The following is a 21,294-nucleotide window of genomic DNA, read 5'->3' on the forward strand; positions in this document are numbered from 1 at the left end:
CAACCAGTATAGCAGATCCTGTCTCTCCACAGCTCTAGTCCGTCTGCTTCATCTCGGCAACTAGTAAGCTGGCTCCTCTCATAACAGTTTTAGCCTGTCTGCTTCATCTTGGCAACTAGAACTGTTACTCTACCTCAGACTCTCTAATCTCTAACCTAGACCTCCTCTACCTGTGCCAGTGTCCAGGGCTCATACTCTGACATTTTCTCATTTAGTCCTGACAAATGGGGTGAAACATTGGTTCATAATAAATAGTTCTCTTTTACTATTTTGATACCTTTATTAACCGCCACCTGGACTATCCCCCTACAATCTACTTCATATGGACAACTATCTTATTTTAATTTAAATGATAGAAGTTTAATTTCAATTGTATTAAATTTTAAAAAATATACTAATTCATGAGAAAGAAATTAATTAATTAAAATGATTTCTCAATTGTCCTAGACTCAAAATGTGAAAAATCTCTATACCAAAACACTACACATTAAAGCAATATAATGTATTTTACTGTGAGTTTCTTACCTGACTGCGCCCCTAACCAGCTTCTCTTAAGAAAGAATTTTCTTAAATATAAAGAATTATAATTAGGTAAGCTATTTAACCATATCTAACAAACTATGATACCATTTAATTGTGCTTTTTAATATAGAACTTCCAAATCCTTAGAAATATCCAAAACATATAAATAAATAGCCAAATTTTAAACACTACACTGGACTACATAGAGGGAAAAGTAAATGATTTTTAGTCCCTATAACATAATTTTTAAAAATAGACATTACTATCAGTGATTAAAAATAATAAAACAATATATAATTTATTAAAATAATAAGAAATTACACTTACCTTCATTAAGAAGAATCAAATCTTCTTCTTGTTTTACATAATTCAAGCCATCTGCAAACAAGTAAATAATACTTTCAAGAAAGCTAATAGGAAGAAATAATTACGTAAACATACTAAGGGTGTAGAGGAATATAACATGCATACAAATAAGGATTGCAAGACTATTAAAGGCGCATTATAATGACATACTGGATTAAAAACAAAACTGGAACTATAAATACTTTTGTTTTTAATCAATTTCAGATAATTTGTACAAATCAAAATTGAGAATGAATTTAAATAATTGTAAAGGATCTATTCCTGTTCGATATAAAAAAATTGTATAAATTTTGATTTATTACAAAGTCAAAAATAAAAACAGTAAAATAAATATCATCCTAAATGCTGAGTCCTGACACAATGAGAAGTATTTGAAGTCAGAAAAGGAAATGGACTCTCACCAATGCTGTTCAAATTAGCCCTAGTAAAATTGATTAGAAGAACATCATGCTAAAACAGTGGGTGCATGTTGGAATGAAATATAATTCCTAGTGTAAGCGGACAACATTGTGGTCCTAGGAAGTGACCAAGATGATATGGAAAGACTCTAATACGCAAGTGGAGAATACTATTTCGGTTGGTCAGAGATCTACAAGGTCTGTGGAGCCAACCCCCCCCCCCCAAGAAAAAAAAATACAATTATATATAACCATGAAAATGTATTTCAAGACTAAAGAATCCAACTGTAGTGGAAAACAACTAGGCGAATACAAAATGAAAGACTTATGATTTGTGATGATATGATCTTAAGTAAATCATTACTTATAATTTATAAGTAATTTCCTTTTAAAATGCATCAAGATGTATTTTATAAGAAAATATGATGTTTAAATCCATGAAGTAGACATGGAGAGACATAACCTCATAGGGGCAAGTAAAATCATATTGTATGTTTATGAACTTCATTAAAAATATTTTAAAAAACACTAAAATATTCAAATAATATTATTTCAAAATTTTTTGAGACAAGGTAATTATTTATTAAATAAAACCACAAATTGTATCCAATACTGTCTCAACACTTTATTTCTTACTAGTCCAACGTTTCGGCTATTCCAGCCATCTTCAAGGACATCTAAATATTCAACAGCTTATATTATATCTTTATTTTTAAACATTTATAACCATCATTATTCACTATATAATATAACATACCTTTAATATAAAATCTAGTATTGGATACAATTTGTGGTTTTATTTAATAACTAAAATATTCATCTATACAATTAAACATGTTTGTTAAATAATGTTGAGGTCATAATGTTTTAGTTTAAATAGAAATTTACATCCAAATCGTTAAGTCAACTAAAGAAACAATTAATTGTTAACTAATCATGGTACACATTCAATTTTTCATTAAAAAATGGGCTATCAGATGTAAAAATTATAAACATAATTAAAAATGATAAAACATATTATGTTATACTGTATAAAATAAATTGAAATATTTGGTAGTATATGGCTTCGAGTAAATAAGTTTTTGTAAATCTGGCTCTAAAATGTATATTGTAATCATTCATTATTAATATTTTTTTTCATAAGATCTCAACACAATAAGTTATAGAGCAAAATTATATTACTTAATAAACATCGACTTTTCAAAATTTTAACTCAGATAAAAGAAGGGAAGAGTTTAATAGTCATGAAACATTCCAAAAAGGCTCCTATCATATAACATTAAAAAACCTGTAGTTGGCCGAAATTTAATAAAATATATTTCACAAAATAAGAATATATTATTCTCAAGTTAAAAACAAAAAAACTCACAATTTAACTCAGTTTCTTCAGTCACTTCTTCTTTAATTATAACACTTCCATTACTTAGACCTGAAAAAATAAATAAAAATGACAAACATACAGATTTAATTCAAGCACTATGCTTAATAATTAACAAACAGAACAATCTGAAATTTTTGTTCACTTCATTATTTTTGTTTAAAGAGGGCCGATGTGTGCATTTTTGTGACACCCTGACCTCTAAGTAAACTATAATGCTATTGGAAAATGTTTTCTGAATCAGTGGATATCTTTCAGTTACGGTATTGGACAACCCCACAATTTTTAAGAGCAATTAATTCCAGAATTATTGTTAAGAACAAGAGATTTTCCAGAAATTCAGTGCGTCTAATCACTCAGCAACAAATGGACTTGCTGAACACAGTATTCAGACTCTGAAAAGAAGACTCAAAGCCACTGCTGATGATCCGACTCCTTTGTACATCAAACTACAGAACATTTTATTTCGATACCGTGCGACCCCATTAACCTCGGGTCAGTCTCCTGCTGAACTCTGCTTGAAAAGAAGAACTTGCATTCGCTGTAGTTTAAAGAGACCACAGTTTAAAGAACGCAATCAACCGAAACCGCAGTCAGCGTAGTTTAAAGCGACATATCAATCAACTACTATTGTCCCTGGTATCTAAGAAAAGTGTAACATTTGCACCACCATTCTATCCACCTAGGAGACTTGAAATTCCAATTACTGCTGAACTATCAAAATCAGATGCTACGAGGAACTTTTCTGGCGATGACTATAGTCAGTATGAAACAGAAGAACTCAATACAGGTCAGCTTGAAGCTGATTAAGTTCGCAGATCGTCCAAACACTGAGCACCTCCATACTACCATTCTGATTATGACCTTTATCAAATGATCTAATTTTTATTCAAGTAGGGAAGAATGTAGTAATGTAAATAGGTTACTCTTTAGAGATTGTCACAGTGTTCTACCTTTCCTGTGTTTACTTACTAGTTGTTAACAAGCCTCACTGGTGTGCATCAACGTATTTAGTTTGTGTTCATTCTATAATAACAGGTTCTTCTTAATCAATCTATTGTGTACTTATTACAGTCACTTCTAAGTTACAACACCATCATACTGACCATCAATACAGTTAGATAACGAATTTTAAAAGATAACTGGATTTTTACTGGACAATTTAAAAATGATCTCACCATAATAAACTTGTGGTCAGTCCTCTTTTTTATCAAGTGTGAAAACCAGACAAAAGATAAATAATTATTTCATTTTAACTAATATAAAATAAAGTGTCCATCCATAATTTAATGTAATGCATAATTAGAGCAAAATGCAAATCATTACATGATACATTAAACAATCTATAAAATGATAAATTCTTAGGAAAAAATTGTGTAATACAGCCATAAAATCTTTCTTCTCTAATATTACATTAAAAGGGATCAAATAAATTATACATTACTATGTAATAATCATGCATTCTCAATTTTGAAAAGAGAAAACTCACAATCAGACTCAGTTTCATCAATCATTTCTTCTTTTATCGTAACATCATGAGATATATAGCTGATACTTAAACCTAAAAAAGTTAACATATAATAGTTTTATAACATAATTAAAATAAGACATAAATATGTGTTTCAAAAACTTAATTAAATAGGCCAACAGTTAAAGTTTTATAGATATTCAACAAGTGAGTTTATTGAACACAGAGTTAGGGAAACAGCTATAGTTGAAACTTAAAATTATCATGTTGTAGGAAGATAGTCCGTGTGGCTGTCAATAAAGGAATCAAAATAGTAAAAGAAAACTATTTATTGTTAACCAACGATTTGTTCCACTTGGCAGGCTGTCAGATTAATACAGAGAGTCTGTATATAGTCCCAACCATCTTCTCATATAATATTCATGATCAATTATTATAACATCAGTCGTCCTTTATGCTTGAAACTGAGTGATATATACGCTAACAATAAATAGTTTTCTTTTACTATTTTGATACCTTTACTGACCGCCACCCGGACTATCTACAATCTACTTCAAATTACTTATCTACAACTATCTTCTTCCAATATGAGTAAAATTGTCCTGGATACAATATTTATTTATCAACGGTTTATTCATGAATAAGAAATTTATCCATTTGCCCACCTCTAGACTTAAGTAGTGTTTATAACCTGCTTGGTAAGAAACTCATTTTGTATAATGTTTACTAACATGAAGAAAAATATCTCTACATTTAAAAATAACTAGTTGAAACTAAAAAATAATTTATTCAAGTTCTTGAGACTGGTATTTATCTATTAAATAAATCAAAAGATATCCTTACTAAGTCTCAACATTCTTTATTATATCAATAGTCCAATGTTTCGGACATTCTATGACAATCTAAACAACAAATAAATACATAATAAGCTGTTAAATGTTTAGATTGTCCTTGAGGATGGCCAAACTTTGGACTATCGATATAATAAAGAATGTTGAGACTTAGTAAGGATATCTTTGATTTATTGAATAGCTAATAAATAATTATCCACTTAACAAAGAATAAAAAACTATGAAAGGAGATGGTTGGATGTAGTCAGTGTATAATACAAATAAGTAACAATTTATTTTCTTGATTTTGTCCTTCATTGACTGCACTCTTAATCATCTTCTCATATAATATCAATGATCAATTATTATTATTATATCATTATTAACTACAAAGCATAATAAATATCTAGTGACTACAAATCTCTGAAAAAGGAAATATTCTTTTACCACTCTCATCCATTGCAATTGATCAACACTTAAAACCTTTGGTGCTTGTTAATGCAACCGATATTATACAAGTAAAGGGACTTCAAAAGGCTTGTGATACCCTGTGAAATCAAAACGTTCTCTTTGACACAAGCTAAACAAATAACTATTTCAATCGATACTTCTGTAATATCGATACTTAACTTACAGTAGAAACGATACCAGTATTGACACAGAAGTTCCTAAATTTACATTTTACGTTATATATATTTCCAAATTTGTTGGTTTATTTATTTCTTTTAATTTTTATGTTTCTCTGAATGATGGCTATTATCTCTTTTTGTTTTTTAGTCCTGATGAAGACCTGAAACGTATGCATGAATAAATAATTTTTTGTAGAAAGATAGTCCGGGTAGCGGTAAATAAAGGTATAAAAATAGTAAAAGAAAACTATTTATTGTTAACCAACATTTCACTCTACTTTGCAGGGCTTCGTCAGGGCAGGTAAGTTGGCCCAAGCTCGTTGCCGATCCGCCGAGAGTTGGTTTGTTGGACACAGATCAAAAGGGGTTCGTGAGAGCGCTCCTGTAGCATCTCCACCATTGACCCACAGGCCCACTTACCGGACTTGTTCCCCCCACCAAATACCAGTACAAGTACCAGTAACCCCCTTTAATCTGTCTCCAAAAAACCGACTCTCGACCGATCGGAAACGAGCTTAGGCCAAGTCATACCAGCCAAGCCAAGCCACCCGTCCACATGCTCGCGCATGCCTGAGTTCGCCACGGCTTGGCCAACATGCGGATCCCCCTTAAAGGCGGATCCACATGTTGGCCGCTCGCCACGAATTGGAGGCTTGTACAAATGCTAAGTAAACAAAGAGCGGACCATCCACATGTCAGTGTTATTTAGAGAGGCAAGCATGGCGGACGTACAAGTGGTTTCAGCCATTACACTGGGATTATATTATTTTTATTACAAAAAAAAAGAAAATGAAAGGAAATTAAACATAAATAAATAAGATTAAATATAAAACTTATCATAAAAAGTACCAACAAACACCTTTAATCTCCTAACAGTTCACAGTTGCAACTAGACAAAGAACAGTGGTGGAGATGCTACACGAGCCCTCTCACGAACCCCTTTAATCTGTGTACAAAAAACCGACTCTCGACGGATCGGCAACGAGCTTAAGCCAACTCGTACAAGCCACCCATCCACATGCTCGCGCATTCTGAGTTCGCCATGGCTTGGCCAGCATGTAGAGGCCCCTTAAAATACATTAACTAAAGCATAGATTCTCCGATAGTACATGATGAGAAGTTTAGATTCTTCCGATCCCGATACTGTTACTCGATTTATTAAGCCGATGAAATACCAACATCTTCAGTTTGTTCATGCCGATGACTAAATGAAAAGAAAAATTATTGTCTCGACTGGTATTGTTGATACAAGAGGGGAAATATGGAATGAACAGTATCTTTACTAGTATCGCAAATACCAAACAAAAAATATCGATACCACAGATAATCAGAAGTTCCCTAATCTCCATATCAACCTTATCATTTGGTTGAACAAGTACTGGAGTGTTTTAGTGTTGTTCAATAGCGATGGAAGAATGTGGTAATGGAGACTTATTTCCTTTTCCAACATGACTATTGCTGTATCTTAAGCGCCTTTGGTATTTTATAGTTTATAAATTGTGAACCTACAAAGGCTATTTATTCTTTGTTAAATGGTTGAATATTTTTTATTTTCAAGCGATAATTTTCCACAAATATTTTCTTAGATTGTTAGTCCTTCGGTATAATTTCAAAATTAGTAATTATAGAAAATGAGTTGCTTACCCAGCAGATTATAAACTCTAATTGAGTTGAAAAGAATCTACTCTTGGAATTTCTCAAAAACCTTAACTGTTCTCTATTTAATTCAGTTTTCTGTACTCATTTTTATGTTGTATTGAAATAATGTAAAACCATGTAATTTATGTCTTCTTTTTCAGGTACAGTTAACCGAGATGTTAACATAAAAGAAGAAATGACCGATGAAACTGAGTCTAATTGTGAGTTTTCTCTTTTTGACAATTGAGAATGTATGATAATAACATTGTAATGTGTAATTCATTTGATTCCTTGTAATGTCCTATTTGATATTGGTATCTGGTGGGAAGACTAGTCCGGCAAGTGGGCCTTTTTGCCAATCTCTGGCGGCTACCTGAGTTGCTACTGCATACTAACCAATGTGGGAGCGTCTAGTTTCATTTCTTGAGACCGCCGAGAATTAAATATTAATGAGTTTAATATGTGGAGAAGACAGTAGGGGGTGCGGTCAGCAATTAAACAAAAAATTATTTATTCGTGCCAACGTCCCCTCTTGGGCTCTTGTACTATAAACTATTGTTTATAAATTGCTGTTACTTAGGAACTGACATGATAAACTTATTAATATTTGAGCTCAGACACAACAAAAAAGGAACGATTGGTGGTTTACTAAACCTTTTTGAGCGATTATAATAAATATGCAGTCGACAGCTGTAATAAAATTTAAGCAGTAAAATAATATGTGAAAAACTTGCAACAGAACATTACAAATAAGTGAGAAACATAAAAAATTAAAAGAAATCAATAATTCAACAAATTTAGAAATATATATAAATAACAATGGATTGAAAATAAAATATTTGATTAACAACTATGCAAGTAGATAGTAGTATATTAGTAACAATGAAAGATAAATAAGATATGTTATTGTAGAGGTAAGAAGATGTATCTTCTTTTGTATATCTGATTTTTTATGTTTCTTTGAATGATGGTTGTTATCTCTTTTTGTTTTTTAGCCCTGATAAAGACCTGAAATTATGTCGAAACGTCGGCATGAATAAATAATTTTTTGTTTATTTGCTGACCGCACCCCCGACCATCTTCTCCACAAATAAATATTAACTGTTCCAGGTGGGAAATGAACCCAAAACATTTCTAAATGGGCGCCCTGTGACAGTCAGGTCTCTAATATCATATTAGGGAACAATGATTTCATGGCTTTATCACAAAGCTGTCAAGACCTTTGAATTTATGGGTGTATATTTTTAATATAAATAACTGGACATAAGTATCATTCCAAACGATGGATGTGTTCTCACTTATTCACAATATTTTGTTGTTGAGTTATTTCCCACAATATGAGTTATTTTTACTGCTTTAATTGGATTGTAGCTGAAGACTTCACCTATTTGTTACACTTGCTCAAAAAGGATTAGTAAATCTTCAATTGTTCTTTTTTCCTTGTGATTTGTAAATATTAACAAGTTTATGATGTCAGTTTATAAGAAACAGCAATTAGTATAAGAGCCCAAGAGGAGAAAAAAGGCGATTATTTCACCCCAATTTTTTATTACTTTAATGAGAACTATGTATAATTACTAGTTGAAATTGATAAGTCTTACAAGTATAGGTAGGGGGAATACAAAATGGCGACTGTTTCAAAATGTTAACAAAAATTAGTTTTTCATTTGGGGCTCTACATCTTTAAAACCACCAACAACACTAGAAAACCTAAGAGAACATCATTTAAAGTAGAATGAATTTTCTAAAATATGAGCCCTAACAGAGCTATGTTTGTTCAACAGTTCCTGAGATATAGCTTTTTAAAAACCAACATTTCATAATGTTGTTTTTAAAAAGCTATATCTCAGGAACTATTGAACATATACAGCTCTATTAAGGCTCATATTTTAGAAAATTCAATCTACTTTAAATGATGTTATATTAGATTTTCTAGTGTTGTTGGTGGTTTTAAAGATATAGAGCTCCAAATGAAAAATTAATTTTTTTTAATGTTTTGAAACAGCCGCCATTTTAATTCCCCCCCCCCTACCTGTACTCAGCAGGCTCACCAATTTATGCTAGTAATGATACATAGTTTTCATTGAAGTAATCAAAAAATGTGCTGAAATAACTACCTTTTTTCCTTACTGGCTCTTGTGCTAAATGGTTAACCATTTCTTCAGTGTATATAAGTGAGTTTGCACCCATCATTTATGTTGATGGTTGCGATGGTTGTTAATTATTACCTTAATTTAAATTTTATGTACCAAAACTTGATTTGATATAAAATCAAATCATGAAATCATTATTTAATGGTTTCTTATTAATAATTCTGATTATGAATAAGTTTGTAAAAGTATTTAAACTATATATTTGCATTAGTCCTTTACACAATTTTTCTCAAAGGATTTATAATTTTGTAGATTGCCTTAGTGATATGTACCATGCTCTAATTATGCATTGATTAAATTTACAATGAAGACTTTGTTAGTTAAAGTTGATATGAAAAAATTATTATTTTTTTATGGTTCTCACAATCAGTATACTAGAAAAAGACTGGTTTTTGTGGTGAGAACATTTTTAAATTGATAGTATTTTTTAAATTGTCCATTGAAAATCCAGTCATCTTCTAAAGTTTGTTATCTACCAGTATTGATGGCCAATACCATGGATGGCAAGTGATAAAAATTTCAGATTGTTCGGCTTGTCAATTATTAAACATTAGCACTTGGATTAAAACTGTATGGTTGTCATGTTTGTTTACTTTTTCAGGTATAAGTAATGGTGATGTTACTATAAAAGAAGAAATGACTGATGAAACGGAGTTAGATTGTAAGTTTTCTTCTTTTTTAAACTTGAGAATGATAATTGTTATTTGGTGTTATCTAGTTTATTAAATTTCGGCCTATTAGAGGTTTTATCCCTTCATGTCTTGGCCATTTATTAAGATAGGGAAAAACAATCATAGTGTTTTGAAATGACTATTTAAAAGTCATTTAATCATTTCAGTCAAATTAAAAAATTGATTAATATTATCCCTTGAATGATTAAACCGTCAATTATTTATTATTACTTTTATTAATCCCCGATAAAGGTATTAAACCTTTCCTTTTATTTTAATTTTACCGTTAGAGCTAAAAACTGTTTCTTTTAATAGCCTGATATATAAAATATATCATTAATTTATTTATTTTTTTTGTTTTGGATTTCTACATCTGATTTCATAAGTTTTACATCAAAAACTTAGTGAAATGAAATAATGTTGTGTAGACACCATTACATATTTCTTATAATTATTATTACATATTTTATGTATACTAGTAAAAATTCCATGGTGTTCCTAAAACCATTTTCTACTAATGCTTGGTGCTAATGCCAAGTTTATTAATTTATTTATATATATTTTGTAAATAGTTTTTACTTAGTATAAGTATTTAATTTAATTTAATTTATTTGTATTTGTATTATTTTTTTTAGAAGTTTATTTTATTTTAGAAGAAACATACGTAGTTTGTATTTTATATTATATTTCTTTGATGTGCGATCATGAGGGCTTAAGTCGAAAATATGAATTTTTCAGGAGAGCAAAAACAAAGTTCAAAACATTATGTGAAATCTAATTATTGATATTTTTGTAATTTTTATTTTTATAAAACAATATAGTAGTAAGTCTATCTGAAGCATAAAGATCTTACACCAACCGGTGGCTCTGATTTGGTGCTGTAATATGACATAATCTCCAAATGCTCAAAAAGTGACTGAAGTCCTTATGACCGCGCATCAAAGATGTAATAGTAAGAGAAACAGTTGCTAAGGGTTGTTTGGCAGGTGTCGTATAGCAACATGCCGACGATCTACTTTTTTTCAAAATCAGTTGTTAATTTGTTACCATTACCAGCTCAGTCTGTGTTTAGTGTTTATATAGACATTATGATTATTAGTTGTGGTTATTATAGTTTATTACCAACCCCATCTGAATGTTATTTTGTCCCTTGTGGTTTAAATGCATTTTAATTGTTAATTGTGATTGTTATAATCCACAGTCGGACCTCGTAGTGTTCATACAGTGGAAACTGGCCATTTTGATATTAATATATCATGACTGTTAAATTTGATTAATATAATATAGTTCACGGCGTTTGATGAGTACCATTGTGGTGGCTAATTTAATTAAAATATGACCAATGAACACATTAATGAGTCAGTATAGACATGGGACCTCTTTTGAAAGAAACGCAGCCTTTCTCTATTTTTGCATCAACAGCATGCACTTATGTTACATCCGGAAATATCTTTCTCTGACACAGCAGAGTAGATCATTCCTTCTTGAGGACTGTCCCATCTACACCCTGTGGAGTCACCATCACAATAAGTAGTTGTCACACATTATTGTATTTCATCATACTGTCAAATTGAGCTATAATGTATGCAGATTTGTTTATTCATTTTCTTCATTTAGTTTGCTAATTTTGATTTTGTCTCAAAGGCCTTTTATTTGAATTCCTATTCATTATTTTATTTCTAAATGCTTTATTTCGATTAGATGTTTATGTAATGACACATTGCAGGGCTTTGTCAGGGATGTTTTGACTCCTGTCAAAACAGCCTCACTTTGACTTTTACTTCTGTCAAAACAGCCTTACTTTGACTTTTACTTCTGTCAAAAAGCCCTGATAAAGCCCTGCAACGTGGGGAGAAACGTTGGCTCAATTAAAATAGTCAGTACTATTTGAGTTTCATTTGACCGCACCCGGACCACATTTCATTTATTATATTATATGACATTCTTAATTATAAACAGAATAAAATATATATTTTCTGATTTCTTGTATAAAATAAGATTGTGACAAAATTTATTTAATGGTTTTTATTTTTGACTTTGTTATAACCTCTCAGTGTAAGAAGTTGGATAACAACTTACAGAGTTAGATCATTTACAATTTGTAAACATTCTCAACTTGTACATATTAATTAGAAATAAGAATTTTCTATTTTGTTTTAAATTTAATCCAATCTATGAACGTAATGGACCTTGAATTTTAAGTTGGTAGTTTTGAAATCCTTGAATTATGCGTAAGTGTTTTCGTATCACATGACTGGACAAGATGAATATGTTGTTTACTATTTCCTCCTGTTGACTATCTTAAATAATTTACCTGTTTGCAGATGGCCCAAATTATGTGAAACAAGAAGATGTAATTCTTCTTGATGAAGGTATATAATATTCCTTATTATTTTGATAAATTATAATTTTTTTTTTTTAGTCCATAAAAAACATTTTTTATTAATTATGTTATGTTATAGGGGCTAAAAATGATTAGCTTTCCTCCTTTAAATAACACAGTTCGGGATTGAGATTTGATGCTCTATATTTTTAATGAGATGTTAATAGTTGACTGTAGATTAATATTAGGAGAAGATGGTTGAGGGATGTGGTCAGCAAATAAACAAAAACTTATTTATCTGTACTGACGTTTTGACCTGAATTTCAGGTCTTCATCAGGTCTAAAATAACAAAAAAGAGATTACAACAATCACTCGGAGAAACATAAAAATAATAAACAAACAAATTTGGAAATATACATAACAATGAATTAAGTAGAGTAGTTGATTAACAACTATAGAAGTAGATAGATAACAATAGAAGATGGAATATAATAGTATAGAAGTAAGGATTATACAAAATAAATGATGAAAAAAAAATAACAAAATGTTGAAGAAATAAACATAATGAAAGGTTCGGAAGAAAATGTAAATGACGAGTTTTGGACTTAACATAATAGGATATTAAACTAGTGTCTAAACTAATGAAAAACAATTTAAATCAACATAGTGGAACGTATGAAAGAGAAATGAAGTATATTATACAATGAGCAAGGAAATTATATAGATGAGTAAAAAAAGTTTACAGTTATAAAAAAAAAAAATTAAAATCTGTACCGTTACAATCCATGAAGGGTCATGGATTCAGTGCTTTGTAAGGAAGTACTGTTTCTAGACCAATGATTGTGCAAGGAGTTAATTTGGTCATAATCACGCTCGACCGCCAGATTTTTTACATAATTAAGTGAACATACCCAATTTATGAGGCTGGGTGGGCCCCAGGAGGACTCCAGATCTCACAGGATTGACACAGCTATAGTGCAATAGAAAATAATTTTCTGCCCAGTAGGATTCGAACTCGGGTCCTTGGAGTTGATAGCATCGTGCCTTACCAAAATGCGCTCCCTTATGGTTATATAGATGTGAAAAAAAAATAAGCTAAAATAACTATATAAGTAACGAATGTCTGGAAAAAAATATGAAAAAAGAAGGAACATGGGAGAAGAAATATGGAGAATGAGGAATAAATTAAGTAAGAAAGGTTAGATACAAGAGAAAAACTTACATGCTCAAGCAGATATTCTGACTTGAGTGGTTTAATTTTTGGTTCACCAAGAGCGGGCAAAAAAGTACAATTTAATACAAATTTCAATTTCCAGTCGATCAAACGTATTTTCTGTAGGTTAGTGGGCTCGTATTGAAATTATCATTATTTTTATTTTGCTATAAAAATTTTTAATTTAGGGTTTTTTTAAGATGGGATAACAAATATAAATTCTCTTCCTGCCTAGAATACAACAGTTTAACAAAAGATAACAAAGTTGTAATACAATTGGGAAAGACCAGACAGTTAATTGTTTAATATTTTGTATTTATCTATTGTTTGTTATTTTTGCTATAAATGAAAGCTGTTTATTTTTTTTTAATAAACAAAATTTATGAAACCGTTTAGAGGAACTTTTGAGTTTCTGGAAAGCTCCTGTGCTTAAGAGAAAATGTTTTTAAAATATATAATTTTCCCTGTAAGACTATTTCAATGATGATAAGATCTAGTTGATATTAAGACCATTTAATTCTACATCGACATGGCGAGTTTAATCAAAATCAAAATCAGATTAACAGACAATTTTGCAAGACCATTGAAAACTAGAATTCAAAATTTGTCATGATTTAAATACTTTCCCTTACTATATATTACATGTATTGGTTAGTGACAGTATTGGGTTGTAAAATAAGTTCGTGGAATTTTTCAATATTTCAATTTAATCCTCTCTGTGTTTATAAAATCATGTTTACATATTCTAAAAAAGGATTAGTTAAGGTGTTTCTATGCATCAGTTTCAACCGAGATTCCTTATATTTAAGTGGTATTTTGCTTGCTCAAAATGGAAGAGAAAAAAATTCATTTTTATCATTTAATGATTTTTTATTACCGAAAAGGAAAATCTGCTGCACAGATGGTTAGCAAAATTTGCAGTATGTATGGCAATGATGCAGAGTTCAAATCCGGCTGGGCAGAAAATTGTTTTATGTTACACTGTAGCTGTTAGTCAACTCTTGTGGGTTCTGGGGCCCACCCAGCCTCTGAGGCGTAAAAATCTGGTGGCCGAGTGTGATTCTAACCGAATCACCTTCTTGCACAACCGTTGGTCTAGTCACAGTACTGAACCCCTGGCCCTTAATGGGTTTTGGCGGTACAGATTTAGATGGCGATGATGCCTTAGGAGAAGGCACCGTCCATAAATGGTTTGCTTGGTTCAGAACCGGAAATTTTGACTTGGAAGACGTAAAGTGCTCAGGTCGTCCTTCAACTGTTGATGATGACCAAATTCAAGCAATGGTCACTGACAGCCCTCACTCTATGACACAGGATATTGCAGAAACGCTAAACATATCTCATGAAAGTGTTTCAAATCATTTGGGGGCTGTGGGGTATGTTTCTCGAAGTGATATATGGGTTTCTCACGATTTGACGGAAAAGAATTTATTGGACTGTATATCCATTAGAGATTCCCTCCTGAAACACAATGTTAATGATCCATTTTTTCCACCCACCATATTTACCAGACCTTGCTCCAACAGAATTTCACTTATTTAGGGCCCTTCAAAACTCCTTTTACGGGAAACACTTAAATTCGCTCGAGGACTGCAAAACGCACATAGAGAAGTTAATTGTGCAAAAATCTGAGAAGTTCTGGGAGAACGGAATTAAACAATTACCTGAAAGATGGCAGCATGTAATAGATCAAAATGTGTCATATATATTGATTAAAAATATTTACAAGAATCTGTAGTTTTTATTTAAATCACCAGTTAAAAACACTCTGAACTTATTTTACTACCCAATGCATCTTGTGTGGATTGATTCTCAGAAAGAACTGTGACAAATACATAATTGTTGATTATTTTTGAAGTTTTAAAAACTTAACTCACTTTTTATATGTAAAATAACACGCTTTACAAGTTCTTACCACTGTTATATTTAGTTAATCATAAGTGCTTGATGATCTACATCTGTTTTATCTAGACTGCACTGTTCCGCTCTTAACATAAATCTATAAAAAAAAAAAAAAAATAATGTTCAAATTTTTAAATTTATAACCCAAACGCTAATAATATTCACATAAAAATTATAAAATAAATGTTATTTATCCACACAATGCATTAGTATATGATTTAAAACATCTAACAATCCTATATTTCAAAAGAATTTTTTATAAATCATTAGTAATTCTTAGTTTAGACTTATGAAATAAATTTAACTTTTTGTTTTTATTTGACTACAGACTTAAAATATCACTAAAATATACAAACTAGAAATTTAAAACTGTTTAACTTAATATTAGTATTTAATAAGGCAGAAGAAAAAAAAATAAACTAATCCAAATCAAATAATTAATTCTTCTTAGATATTAAAATAAATTATGTATACTGCGCTCATAATGGTATTAATGACTAAATAAAAATATTGTCTTTATATCACCTTGTTGATGATCGAGAGATCAGGGTTCCAGCCATGAGTAAAAAAAGTAGTAAAGGTCTGTTCTTTATGTGAACAGAACAAATTGGCCAGACTAATCGGCTGATTCCGCACAGGCATAAATACGCCCTCAGTCTATCTATATCGTACCAGACACAATAGCTACAGTATGTGGTATTTAGATTTATTGTACAAATAATAAAGACATAATAGATCCATTTATTGATTTTATTAAATATGAGGTAATTAAATATTGAAAACAAATTTTGGCCGGAATCCTAAGGATTTTGAAAGCCCTATATTCGAAGTAGTATCATACTATGTTTGACATGGTTAAATAGCTTATCTAACTAGTTCTTTATATTTATGAAAATTCTTTCTCAAGAAAAAACGGTTAGGAGTGGTCAGGCAAGAAACCCACATTATGCTGCTTAAATGTTAGCTGACATCTGGTTGTCGACAAATATTTTGGATTGAATCTACAACAAGCGAGAAATAATTTCAATTAATTAATTTTTTTCATGTGTATGTTTGATTTATATTTTTTTATTTTAATAAAACTAAAGCTAAACATCCATTATTTAAGTTGAAGAAGGAAAACTGAACAGATTTATTTTAAAACAAGTAAAGAATACTCCAAAAATAAATTAAACTGGCTATTCCAGCGATCACCTTAACGGGCTACTAACCACTCTCTAACTAGGTCAGTGGTGTCAACCTTATGTTCCAAATTTTATATAATCTTTCCGTTTTCATTAGGAAAGGATTCTATACATAAGCCAAAATATTTTTGAGTATATTTTACCATTGTATAATTTTTTTTTCAATTCATTTGACATTGAATTTCAACATTTGTTCAAAACTAGTGCTCAATAGAATAAAGGCGAGACACAATCTATGGGAATTTGTAGGCCTTTAAGAAACGTATATGTTTCAAGTTACAATCATATTAACTTAGTCATTCTAAATTGTTGATGAACTTCTCTAACCCATAAGGAAGACAGCTAGTTCCGTTGTTTTGTTTACAGTTATTCATGTATGAAAGATCTACTAACAATTTTCTCAAATAATTTAGGATTTCATAGATCTTTACCCATAATATTTTTCAAATAATATAAGGCATTAAATTAGTGATTAAAGCTGGTTACTGATATTTAAATAATTTTTTGTTTTCATTGCAGTTCCCACCATCGATATCAAAGAAGAGGAAGGAGTGCAGATTTATTTTGGTGAGGCACATTTTAAACTAAAATTATTTTTGATTATTATAATATATATACATAAATAGTTGACCGTATAATTGAAAATATGAAGAAGATGGTCAGAGTTGTGGTCTAAAAAGAACAAAATAGTTATCAACTATTTATTGTCCGACGTTTCACCCCACTTTGCAAGGCTGTTCAAGACGATAGGTTAAACAGCCCTGACCATCTTCTTCATACTTTTATTCTTACATCTTACTCGTAATTAAAAAATCTTATTTACTGGTATATGAAATTATTTTCTTTATGGTTTACACCTATTTTTATCACTGTTCTGTTGTTGATTGTCTTCTAAGTTAGGTCTATAGTTAGCCAACTGCACTAAACATATTACTTCTGATTTTTTAAAATAATATCTATAAAATTTAAAGCTCTTTCTCTTTACTTATGTTGTCCTGTTGGTTATAATGCCTCTAATTGTACTAATAGCCAAATCCTAATTTTTAAGTAAATGATTTTTTTCCTCAGATAAACACTTCTTGATCTCATTAACACATTTAATTCATTCTTAAATATCAATAAAACTAATTTTCTAATAATATTTACTGTTTATAGGTTCCAACGATCCTGTCGAGAATAAAGAAAAGATCGATCAGTATATCAAACCTAAAAGGAGCATTGATTTGAAAAACGATTTTGAGTCTTGTCGTAAAATTAAAAAGCATCATCAATGCCCTCATTGTGAATATGAAACATCAAGAATTACCTATTTAAAAGATCACATATTGGCCCACCATACTGGTGTTAAGCCTCATAAATGTCTCCATTGCGATTACAGTGCAGTTCGCAAGAGTGCTTTAAAAATTCATGTAATGGCACGCCATACAGCTGATAAGCCTTATAAATGTCGCTATTGCGACTATTGTGCAGTTGAAATGTATTATTTAAAAATTCATGTAATTGCCCGCCATTCTGTTGAAAAGCCTCATAACTGTCCCCATTGCCACTATGGTACAGTTCATAAGAGCACTTTAAGAATTCATGTTAAGGCACACCATACAGGTGATAAGCCTCATAAATGTTCCTATTGTGACTACAGTGCAGTTCATATGAGTACTTTAACAAAACATCTAATGACCCATACTGGCGAGAAACCTCATAAATGTCTCTATTGTGACTACAGTGCTGTTTTAAAGAGTACTTTAAAAAAACATATAATGACCCATACTGGGGATAAGCCTAATAAATGTCCCCATTGTGTCTACAGTACAGTTCAAAAGATTAATTTAAAAACACATATAATGGCCCACCATACAGGTGATAAACCTCATAAATGTCCCAATTGTGACTACAGTACAGTTCAAAAGAGTAATTTAAAAATTCATGTAATGACCCACCATACAGGTGATAAGCCTTATAAATGTCCCAATTGTGAATTCAGTGCAGTTCAAAAGAGTAATTTAAAAACACACATAATGGCACACCATACAGGCGATAAGCCTCATAAATGTCACCATTGTGATTACAGAACAGTGCTTAAGAATGATTTAAAAATTCATGTAATGGCTTGCCATACTAGTAATAGGCCCTATAAATGCTTTCATTGTGACTATAAAGCTGTTACTAATACCAAGTTAAAACATCATATATTGGTCCACCATGTAGGTGATAAGCCTTTTAAATGTCATTATTGTAATTATGGAGCATTTGAAATGCGTACTTTAAAAAATCATATAATGGTATGTCACACTGGTGAAAAGCCTTATCAATGTTTTCATTGCGACTATAAAGGAACAACAATTACTAAATTAAAATACCATATAATGACCCATATAGGTGATAAGCCTCATAAATGTCCCAATTGTGATTACAGTACAGTTGTAAGTAGTAATTTAAAAGCACATATAATGGCCCACCATACATGTGATAAGCCTCATAAATGTCCCTATTGTGACTACAGTACAGTTCAGAAGAGTAATTTGAAAACACATTTAATGATCCATACAGGCGATAAGCCCCATAAATGTCCCCATTGTGACTACAGTACAGTTCTAAAATTTAATTTAAAAACACATATAATGGCCCACCATACAAGTGGTAAGCTTCATAAATATCCTGATTGAGAATAAAGTGCAGTTCAAAAGAGTAATTTAAAAACACACATAATGACCCATCGTACAGATGATAAGCCTCATGAAAGTCCCAGTTGTTACTACAGAACAGTTCTCGTGGGCAGTTTATAAATACGTGTGATGACACACACAGGCTACAAGCCTGTTAATGCCCCCGTTGTCACTAGTTCAGTTCGAATGAGCACTTTAAAAAAACATATAATGGCCTACCACACAGTAGATAAGCCTCACAGTTGTCCCGTTGCAACTACAATGTAGTAGATATTAGTCATTTAAAAGAGCATATAATGGCCCACCAGATTAAACTGGTGAAGGGTCCAGATGGAACCCTACCTTAGTAAGGCAGGTTATTTTGGGGATTTTTACCTCGCTGTAATCAGAAAAACTTGTTAATAAAATAACGACAACAATTTTCTCAAGTTGAATTATTTTAAGTCATGTCAACTTATAACTCATTGTTTACTTATTTAAAAAACAGTAACTGGTTACTTTTTAGTAATTGTACAATAAGCACATATCAGTTATCACTATGCATACTAATTTGTTATCCTTAATAAATAATCAGACAGTGTCATCTAGAAGGAAATGAATCATGTACTGATTAAGTCTAAATAGTCGATTGTTATTATATAATGGCAGATAGCATTGTTGTCATCAATACCAGGAATCGTTATTGTATACATAAAAAAATTAAAACCTATTTGTATCTATTTTTTTTTTTTTCCCTACGCCACAGGAAGTGGGCTATTACGCCATTTTCCTTCTCGCAGCCCAATACAATTTTATTCGTCCTCCTAGTTCGTCTGTATCTCGCTCAACATCCACCAGACCAACACACGCCAAAAGATGGTCCCCATCCATGTCCCCCATGTTGCATAGAGGACATTTCGGGGAATCTACGATGCCAATTCGATGGAGGTGTTTTTGGAGCAGATCATGTCCTGTCACTAGCCAAAAACAGGCCACTCTCTCAGCTCTGCTAAGATTGCCTGGGATTCTTTCTTCCTTATCCAGTAGGCTCTCCCACTTCTTTCCTTCCACTTGAACTTTGTGTCTAGCACTTGTCCTGTCCTTATAATAAGCGCTTATAAGTGATTTCACTGTTCTGTAGGAAAGTGGTAGAACAGGCTGATTCTCTGCACAACCAAGTTTAGCCAACTTGTCTATTTGTATCTAATAAAAAATGAAATATAAATAAATTAATAGAATGGCAAGGAAAGAAACAAAACAAAAATAAAAAAAAAAACGAGTGTGTAAATTTATTCATTAATGATTATTGATGTTTATGAAGGGTGCAGAAAGTATATCTGGTATACTTTATAAAAAAAAAAAATTGTTCAATAAAAAATCCTATAAAGTAATTTGAAAATAAATATCATGCCCACCATACAGCTGAACCTCATGAATGTTCCTTTAATTTATGATTACAATTACTGTTGGGTAAAAATTAGCTTTAGATGAAACTACTAGCTAAAATTGCCATGGATACGATATTTATTTATCAATAGTTCATTCATGAATAAGGGTCGTATCCATGGCAACTTTAGCTATTATTTAACTATAGCTAATTTTTGCCAATCTCTTACTACAATGCAGTTCAATTGTGCAATTTATCCTGTTTGTGTAGCATAGTAGAAATATGATTTTTGGTGATTTTTTCTGTTTGTTTGTTTAAAGGTGTAAAATCTTTTAGTCCTAAAGACCTATGTATTATTATGATTATAAAGATACACACAAACTCATTTACACATCCTTAAAAAAAAAATAATAATAAAAAATTATAAGAAAATAAAATAAAAAATTTAAATCTAAGTAAGGTTATAATTTGGAAAGAAAGCGATGCGCTTTTAAAGATTTAAACACCAATGTGACTTTATGTTCCTCATATGTGACAGCCTCAGAGTTGTTTTTTTCCACTTATATGTTGATTAGTGTAAAAAATATGT

At 31.0% G+C, this 21,294-nt stretch overlaps 2 protein-coding genes across 3 annotated transcripts in view; one reads left to right on the forward strand and one right to left on the reverse strand.

The window, feature by feature from the left end:
* LOC106681275 (zinc finger protein 431) overlaps positions 1-5,555 on the reverse strand; it is a 13,982-nt gene extending 8,427 nt beyond the window's left edge. The window contains exons 1-4 of the mRNA XM_014421515.3: positions 5,410-5,555; positions 4,154-4,225; positions 2,656-2,715; positions 850-900 (exon numbers count right to left, since the gene is read on the reverse strand). Of these exons, the coding sequence (XP_014277001.1) occupies positions 850-900; positions 2,656-2,715; positions 4,154-4,225; positions 5,410-5,422 (196 nt within the window). The 5' untranslated portion in view covers positions 5,423-5,555. The remainder of the gene's footprint in view (positions 1-849; positions 901-2,655; positions 2,716-4,153; positions 4,226-5,409) is intronic.
* Positions 5,556-6,686: 1,131 nt separating this feature from the next.
* LOC106681277 (zinc finger protein 431) lies at positions 6,687-20,430 on the forward strand. Of its 2 annotated transcripts, XM_014421518.2 has the most exons (6): positions 6,687-7,011; positions 7,391-7,450; positions 9,984-10,043; positions 12,378-12,425; positions 17,196-17,243; positions 17,832-20,430. In XM_014421518.2, the coding sequence occupies exons 1-6, from the start codon at positions 6,999-7,001 to the stop codon at positions 19,337-19,339; spliced, it is 1,737 nt and encodes a 578-aa protein (XP_014277004.1). In that variant the 5' UTR covers positions 6,687-6,998; the 3' UTR covers positions 19,340-20,430. The 2 variants fall into 2 exon arrangements, with proteins under 2 accessions (XP_014277004.1, XP_066900818.1); XM_067044717.1 differs by lacking the exon at positions 12,378-12,425.
* Positions 20,431-21,294: the final 864 nt, after the last annotated feature.

The sequence above is a fragment of the Halyomorpha halys genome, unplaced genomic scaffold (genome assembly GCF_000696795.3).
Source record: "Halyomorpha halys isolate HHAL.00 unplaced genomic scaffold, Hhal_1.1 Scaffold323.1, whole genome shotgun sequence".
In the NCBI taxonomy this organism is placed as follows: Eukaryota; Metazoa; Arthropoda; class Insecta; order Hemiptera; family Pentatomidae; genus Halyomorpha; species Halyomorpha halys.

Coding starts and splice junctions, on each gene's coding strand:
- LOC106681277 (XM_014421518.2), top strand. Junction 10,044..12,377: donor TGATGAAACGGAGTTAGATT/GTAAGTTTTCTT, acceptor ACCTGTTTGCAG/ATGGCCCAAATTATGTGAAA. Junction 12,426..17,195: donor TGTAATTCTTCTTGATGAAG/GTATATAATATT, acceptor TTTTCATTGCAG/TTCCCACCATCGATATCAAA.